General features: G+C 39.3%; 1 protein-coding gene across 1 annotated transcript; it reads left to right on the top strand.

The window, feature by feature from the left end:
* Window positions 1-331: 331 nt before the first annotated feature.
* LOC134679272 (3-hydroxyacyl-CoA dehydrogenase type-2) lies at window positions 332-8073 on the top strand. The gene is made up of 6 exons (XM_063538166.1): window positions 332-355; window positions 5760-5924; window positions 6220-6384; window positions 6499-6627; window positions 7414-7522; window positions 7826-8073. The coding sequence occupies exons 1-6, from the start codon at window positions 347-349 to the stop codon at window positions 8014-8016; spliced, it is 768 nt and encodes a 255-aa protein (XP_063394236.1). The 5' UTR covers window positions 332-346; the 3' UTR covers window positions 8017-8073.
* The last annotated feature ends 1043 nt before the right edge of the window (window positions 8074-9116 follow it).

The following is a 9116-nucleotide window of genomic DNA, read 5'->3' as shown; positions in this document are numbered from 1 at the left end:
GCAGCTAACAACTTTCGGATCAGCCCTCGTACCTACTGGGCACCCCGCACCCTGTAGGTATTAGGCACCCTGTAGGTATACGAATCTTTACAGATTACGGGTTATGATTATATAACTACAATATTATTATACCATTCTACCACAATGCATCGAGCGAACATCTGCCTGTTTGACACAAGGGAAGAAAGAGACGCAACGCAACACGAACATTTGTATTGGACGAATACGAGCGAGTCAGTAAACAAAATGCGCGAGGGAGCAAAGGTCACTCACTGTGCCTACACCGCGATAGCGACAATGAATCCAACTTGATAACCAGTTGATATTTATCACTCGATTAGGAAATATGCTGAAGGTAAGTGTTAGTTTGCTTCTCTTGATATATATATGTATATATATATATTGTACCTACCTAACTAACGCTAGCATTATTTTATATACATACCGTATATTTACTTAACCTCTAAAATATCCAGTAACATAACATAACCTATATCATTATGCTACGCGGATGTATTGTAACTAGCAAGAACTTCCATGCCTTTTTCATTACATCGCGGTATCTGATCAAACTTTAGAATGCAGTTTACCTTAGTAGATAGTGTTTGTAGCTCTCAGCTTAGATTAAGTATTTTTTTTTATTCTCCTTAATATCTCTCTTTTGTCGAGTTTAAACTTGTGAATTAAACGTTATTTAGATAGGTGCAGGCATATATGTTAGATTTATAAATCAGCCATTCCTCTTCTGCTATATCGTTCCATCGAGGACCATAACATTCGTGTCTAGGTAATTATGATATTCCTTCTACATAATTATTTTAAGCCAATGAATTTTTAACCTTTACCCGGTTAGGATTTTGATAAAATTGCCCAACTAACATTAGGCGCTAAATTTAAGGGTTAGAAGAGATTTATATAAGCGCCTATTTACTCTTTAGGTGTTGTTAGTGCTCTAAAAATAGGAGTTATAGCCGGCTATAACCCCATTTTAACCCCGGATTGGGCACAAATTTTATCACCATAAGATTTATAACAGTGCTACAGTAGGGTTAGCGGATAAAAAAAGAGACATAAGAGCGGTATAGTGGAGCTACAAATAGTGTTAATTAATTCTTTAGGAGCTAGATGGGTTGCATATAGGTGACTACAAACTGTTGTAGTAGAAGAGCGCTAAAGTAGTGTTGTAATAACGTTGATTAAGTACTTAGGATTTAAAAGGGTGCCAAATAAGCGAATACTAACTATTGGAGTAGTAGTGTAGGGCCATATAGATGATACTTTCAGCTTTAGATGGTATATTAGCATTTAAAGTCAATATTTGTAACACTCAAGAAGGTAATTGCACATTTTTTCCTTAGCCCTATCTGCTTTGGTTGCAGATGTTTCCATTTTGTATTATTATTCGTAAGCTTGCTCTGTGACAGCTTGAAGTGAAATGTAATGGCGGATAATTAAAAGCAAATAATTATTTTAGTTCACTGATACAGGAGTTATCTGCGGATTTATGATGGCGAAATTAATTACACTGTCAATAACTATATGTATTACTAACAAAATATTAAAGGGCCTCTGATCCTTTGCATATTTATCTGAATATAATATTTTTTTATTTGTGGTCCACCGTATTTAATTATCGAAAAATTACTCAATATACGTGAAGTACGGTTTTAAATATAACAATACTAACATTAGGTCAATATTGAGTAAAAGTATCGATTTTTATGAAGTATTTACGTTCTAATTAATAGTTTTTGTTTTGCTTATTGATTCATCGGTCATCTTAACATGGCGCTATAGGCTTAGGTTCTAAGTAAAACTCTAATAACAGTATAAGATGTACTAAGGTATTGAATAACGCTCGTCTGCGACTACATGATCGATAATGGTGACTCATAACTTCTCTTTTCGACTGTAAGTGATACAAGAGAGTTATTTATTTATTTTCAGGTAATTACAACACAATATCTAAGCTTAATTACAAAAGTATCGTTAAACCAGTAAGGTTTGTCTCGATACTCCATCCGCGGTAGATTTTATACAACAATAAAATATCTTTTAACAACAACTTAAGAAACTACTTACATATTCATAACATGCTCAATTTAATCTATCATTTAAATTACAACAACCGACACCACTGCACTGAGCGCCAAATAAATAACATTTTTTCCTTATCCTATTGTTCTCGCCTGGCTGGGCTCTGCACTCGCCTGAGTACAGGATGCTCCAAATATGTTTGACTAAGTTTTTAATTATCTTATTACGTATATTTAATAATCCTACCAATGATTTCAATATTTTGTAAGTTAATCTGTCTGTCGGTCTGTATGTCAAGTCATCACGCTCTAACCACTGAATCGATTTTGATGAAATTTGATTATTATGGAAGCTATAATTCTTATGCTAAAGTACTAATTCTACAACCAATTTCCTTACAGCTGATTCAATATGCCCTTTTAAGATAGTTTGTAATATTATTTGGTGAAATTTCTGACTTCCATTCAAGTGGGAGTTTATTTATGAGATCTGGTAGTATAAATTGCGATGTTCGTCGTCCATAGAAGTTTATAAATTGAGGTTTCTTTAGCACGCTATTTGTAACCCGCCTGGTCGTTTTTGGGTGATCAACTATATGCTGTATTTCGATCCTAAAATATTGTTCTTTCAGCATTTGGCTCGGAGTAATTAACAACGGAGACGCCATGTCTAAAATATTCGGTACAAAATAGTCTGCCGTTTTTTGCGGGGAAGGGGCACATCAAATGTATAGGTACGTCATGTCAGATAAACGTCAGTCCATACATATGGTTGACCATTGGCCGCCTATTTTCGACAGAGGGGAATGCCTGTTAATGGCGGCTTCATTGTTAATTACTCCGAGGCATTTGGTATTCAAATTTCGTGTGTACTGGTAAAACTTTGCACATTCTAAAGAGGTCTTTATCAGATTCACGATTATTTTTAACATTAAGAGGTACAACAAGCTTAAGTAACCTAACCTGTAAATTGTATATTTTATCAAGATAAGACTTAAAGGTGCGACCGTAGCTACTTAGACCGTATGAAATAATGTTTTCAACAAGCGCGTTATTAATATCTAATCGTATTTTAAACGGGATTCTATTACGTAAGACATACATTTTTGCCATAACTGCCCTTAGCTTACCACATACGAGGTCAATTAAACCGGTTGTCGATTATAAGGCCTAGATATTTTTGTTTTAGAACTTGTTCCAATTGTGGACATTTGCAGCTATTTGTAGAGTCTATTTTTCTTGAGTGCAGACAGTCGTGAACATGACCAACAATGTGAACTGCGCGCACCGTTCTCGATTGGCTAGAATGCACATGTAGAAGCTTCGTTTTTTCGGCATTTAAGACGAGACCTGCGTCATGAGACCACATACAAATCAGGTTAAAGTCGTTTTGCAGGTTCCTTTCAGCAAGCCCTATGTCTTTGTCTGCAGCTACAAGACACGTGTCATCAGCAAACTGATAAACACTACAGTTTTGGACACAGTTGTTCATGTCATTAACATAGGTTAAGTAGTGCAGTGGGCCGAGCACAGACCCCTGTGCCGTGCCCTCTGTCACCAGAACTTTGTCACTAACAGTGTCTCCTATTTTTACATGGTAAGACCTATTACGTAAGTAACTCATGCACCACTCTAAGAGTTGACCTCGTACACCAGTGTCATCTAACCTTTGAATTAACGTATCATGCCGTAAAGTATCAAAAGCCTTACTGTAGTCAATAAATATAATAAGCACATGTTTTTTATCATTAAGGTGTTGGTTAATCTCGTCTGTGAACCTGGAAAGCAGCATGGACGTGCTTTTGTTAGGCTGGAGACCATAGTTAAGTAGCGATTATGAAACACGGAGCTATAAAAGACTTTTTATCGCCTGTTTAGAACCTGCAGCTGCTTATTACTCATATAGATATTAAGGTGGTAGAATTCACTTTGAGCTATAACACTAGCGGCTTAAGATGCATTATAGCGGCCAAAACGGCTACTGTGGATCTTAAAGCTATACATGGACCTCTTAAAGACCTGATGTCACCAGACCCTGTAAGCTTAGGATATGTAGCTATTCTACAGCCGTTCTATGTCTTAAGGTGATAAAATAAGTGCTAAGTGTCGCTTAATTGTTTGTTGGGTGACGACGCGACGCTGGGCCACTCCCACGACTATCACAATCACAATGATATACGATTGATACGACGCAACCATCCCGGCCCGTCGGTATGCGTAAAGCATTTCAGTCAGACTCGCGTTTCTAGGGTTCCGTACATAAGTCCGAATCGCGCTTGACTAAACATTTCTAATAGGTTTTCCCAGCGCGGCGCGCTCATTCTTTCTTCCGTGGGTTTTCCTGTCATCTACAGGTGAAGAACTAAGGCCTGATTCGAATTCAATCTGCCAAATTGAAAACCCTATTAATGGTACTGAAGCTAGCTGAATCAAGATTTGTTTTTCCATAATTTATTGAAAATTTGTTTAAAAATTGTTATTTATAAGTAAATTCATCATTTTCCATTTCTTCCCGCTCCTGTCGTTAGTTTTGTTGTATGCCCTCCATCATACATCCGACAGTGTTTTTGACAGTTTCTTAGTTTGAGTCCTATCAAGAACAATGTTTATTTTGAAATATTATATTGCATATAGTTTTTGTTGTTTTAACGAACTAATTCCTTGGACACTCCACTCCATACCGTTCAATAGGTCAATACTGTGGGACTTTGTTGAATCAAGTTTTTTGGTCCGATTTCGAGGGTACTGGCTTAAGCATGCTGATTGCCTCATAAACATCGTGGATCATCTCCAAATATTATCAAAGTAATATTGGAAATCCGCATTATTAAACTAAAGCTGCGAACCGTTTCTTTTAGTGATGTTGGTGTCGATTTCTCTGTCGAAAAGTAACCAATGCCCGGTAACTGACACCACATCGACGAAATTCCTGATACGCCAGATATTTGAAGATATGTCTAGATCCTCATTGTTTCATGGATATTGCAATGAAATTACCTTTCAGTATTGGTATTAATATTAGGTAACAGGTTATGTTGGAAATTAGTTATGTGCAAGTTTCTTCCATACTAGCAATTTGGCGCCTAATTAAAAAGACGGCGGCGTTTATTTGATTTTTTTGATCATCTTAGAATTGATAAAAAAAAAAATTTTTGGTATAATAATTTTGTGATTCTGATAATTATAATGTCGTAGTGTATATATAAAGTAAGCTAGAAAATATCCAAGAAAAATCACTCTGAATTTGTCAAATTTGTTTCGAATCAGGCCTTAATTTGTGCATTTTTTTCAAAATTTTAAATTCAGTAAGTAGTTTTGGAGATAAAGGGGGGAAATGGTCATTTTTTGGCTATTTTCATAAATAACTTCGAACGTATGTATTTTAAAATTATAAAAAAAAACATGTGCATCTTTGGGTCACAAATTTACATATGTGTACCAAATTTCAACTTAATTGGTCCAGTAGTTTCCGAGAAAATAGGCTGTGACAGACGGACAGACAGACAGACGCATGAGTGATCCTATAAGGGTTCCGTTTTTTCCTTTTGAGGTAAGGAACCCTAAACAAGGTGCTATCTCCCACTAAAGATCACTTTTAATACCAATACCAATCATTCCTCTGGAGCGCTTACCCTTGACTAATCATAATATGATGTCTATGCTCTATTACGATGCAACATTTGTATCCAAGTAATTGAATGAGTTTTGTTAATATGCTTCCAGGGTCTGGTCGGACTGGTGACGGGGGGCGGGTCGGGGCTCGGGCTGGCCACGGCCGAGCTGCTGCTGCAGCAGGGCGGTCGCGTGGTCATCTGCGACCTGCCCACCAGCGACGGCCGCGACGCCGCCAAGCGGCTGGGCGAGAACGCCGCCTTCGTTCCCGTCGACGTACGTAATCAACCAAGTGCAACGTCTCCAGCCTGTAAAGCGTAAACACCCGCTGCCGATCATACATAAAGGTTGAGTCATGTTAGACCGGGCCGTATCCGGGCTGGGGCTTTCTGTGGGCGGGTTGGATCTTTAAGTATATCTAAGCCTTTCTTCACACAGAGTACCTATAGGTATACGCCATTTGACAAGTGAACGGAAATAAAACACTGTAGGTCCGATACTGATTTAACACTTTATTAAAATTTTGATCTTGCTTTGTAACGTCCTTGACGATTTCCGCCGCCTTCCACAGGTGACCTCGGAGACTGACGTGAAGACAGCACTGCAGAGCACCAAGGACCGCTTCGGGCGCCTCGATGTGGCTGTCAACTGCGCCGGCGTTGCCAGCGCGCAACGGATCTACAACTTCAAGAAGGACCAGCCATTCGACCTCAAAACATTCCAGAAAACCGTTGAGGTATGGCCAGTCAAAAGTCAAAACATTATTCTGCAAGTAGGCCTCAAAGATTCTAAACCAGCCAGTAAAACTTTTACATTAATGTCCCTATTGATCGATACGCTGATATCGCAGGTGAATCTGGTGGGCACGTTCAACGTGATCCGGCTGGCGGCCGGTATGATCGGCAAGAACGCGCCCGACGCGGACGGCCAGCGCGGCGTCATCGTCAACACCGCCAGCGTGGCCGCCTTCGACGGACAGGTAGCTTATTTTATCACATATATAGACGTCCTAGTGCTCGTCACTGTCCCATTAGACAGTTCGTGTCATCATGTCCAGCGGGCGCAGCACGTTTCCATTTTTATCGCCTATCACTATACGCGTCCCTTTCGCACTTACGTACTTGTTAGAACGTGACAGGCATGGTGACAAGCGATAAAAACGCGACCGTGCTACGCCGCCAGAACTGGGAATTTACACAATGCATTTCATATGGTGTTTCCATGTAGTCTCAAGCCGGATGACCTGCGGTAGTACGGTTGTATCTTTATTGCCTGTCACGTCCTAACAAGTATGTAAGTGCGAAAGTGACAGGCGATCAAAATGCAATGCGTATAGAACTGAGACCTGCTGCGTTAGTAATCTGGCAATAACCTGAATATTGGTGGAGGTTCGTTTTGTATAAGCATTATTTATTGTTATAATGTATAAAAGAATACATTAGGTACCTACGCGTTTCTACATCATATCAAATCACAAAACGATGCCATCAAAACATGTTAAGATAACTCAATTAAGTACAAATTCTTTATTTCTAAAATAAAAAAATAACATTGTTCTATTTACGATGACTTCCGCCAGTTCCACCCTAGGTATATGTCCTGTGGGAGACCCTAACATCGATCGCATATTACGAGTATAAATCACTGATATGGGGACTACATTCGCAGATGAGACACTCAAAAAATCATCAATCCTCATTAGAATATTAAAAACTCCGCATTTATTAGTATGGTATCATTGATGGCGGCGTTTGGCGTATTACAGATCGGGCAGGCAGCGTACTCGGCGTCTAAGGCGGGCGTGGTGGGCATGACCCTGCCCATCGCCAGAGACCTGGCCAAGCAGGGGATCCGCGTCGTTACTATTGCCCCAGGTAAACTATCACATATAATAATATAGCTTTTTAAGTAGGGTTCTGGAGCGGAAAACCTGTAGTAGGCATATAATCCCAACGGGACTCCTTCCGGGACTTTACCTTCGAGTAAAGCTACTGACGCTAGAGATGTAAGGCCTGTGCACACCGGCTGCGTGTGCGTGACGTGCACGTGCGCGTGCGGCGTTGTAGCATACAGATCCTTATGAGAGAGGGCACAGCGCTTGCGGGACGTGTGCGGATCAAAAAACCTTTCGCACACGCAAGCCGGTGTGCACTTTAGAAAAGACAATGTTTGCCCAGGGTTGTTCCGGACTCCAATGATGAAGCAGATGCCAGAGCCTGCGATCAAGGCGCTGGAGGCGCAGGTCCCGTTCCCACCGCGCCTGGGCTTGCCCAGCGAGTTCGCGCAGCTCGTCGAGGCCATCATACGGAACCCCATGCTCAACGGCGAGACGATACGGCTCGATGGCGCTATCCGGATGCAACCTTAAACTCCCTCTTACCAGAAGTCGCCCGGATACTTACTGAAAATTGCAATATTTCATATGGTTTGATGGAGTAGGTACCTATGAGCCTAATACACTCATGTTTTTATTCTTCTTAACTGCTGCATTAGCGTATAAATAAAAATGTTATTATTATGAATCATATTCTCTTTATTAATTTCGTCACAACACACAGTAGGACCTCGATAATCCGCATGAGCAATAATAATAGGTATGTTGACGATAACCGGGGTTTCCGGATTATCATCCATATCAAAATTTTTATGGTTAATTTTATTTTTTATCACAAATGTACAATGATTATTAACATATTACTTGTGATAAAAAAAAGGGTAGGTATACGCTAATAGCAGTAGGAAACAATTTTTGCACTTTATTTCATAACACAATCGGGGAAGAACTTTTAAAATTTCGTGACTATGAAAAGCGTTTTCTTCAGTCCCAGTTCAGGATTAAAGCGATCGCCGGATTAGCGAGGGTCTACGGCCAACCAACACCGTCAGTAACAGGAGAATAAAAAGATATTCTAACGTCAACACTGAGTTATAAAATACTAGAATAAGAAAAACACATAATTGTCTTTGCTCTGTTAATACTCCACTGACAATTTTAATTTGAAAATATGACGTCACAATGAATTTACCCCTTTTTAGTAATTGAATATTAAACTGAGAGCCAGACCTGGAAAATGGTAGGTACATGCATGATAAAAAAATCCTATAATTAATCATTACTAGTCATTAGAATAAATTAAATTAGGTAATACGCATTAGGCATTGTGGAAATAAAGGTGCTGACTATGAATAACTATTAAACATCACATGCACATGACACTCGCTTCCCCCAACAAAAACGTCTCGCAATGTTATACATATTCGAATTAAGTTTGAGTTTTTGTTCTACTAGTCTGCTATTTATGCGCATATGTAACTAATAACTTCCCACAACAAACTTTAGTTGAGCAATCATGTTTGCTTGGGAGGTATAGCTATAAGAAAAGTAGTGCATGGCTATAGTGGTACCTTCTACCTATCTACATTAGGATTTGTCAGAGTAAACAAGAGTTATAAATGAGAAGCCAAATG

The sequence above is a fragment of the Cydia fagiglandana genome, chromosome Z (assembly GCF_963556715.1).
Source record: "Cydia fagiglandana chromosome Z, ilCydFagi1.1, whole genome shotgun sequence".
NCBI classification, from domain to species: domain Eukaryota; kingdom Metazoa; phylum Arthropoda; class Insecta; order Lepidoptera; family Tortricidae; genus Cydia; species Cydia fagiglandana.
The sequence above is the reverse complement of the archived record's forward strand: the minus strand, read 5'-3'. Positions and strand labels throughout refer to the sequence as shown.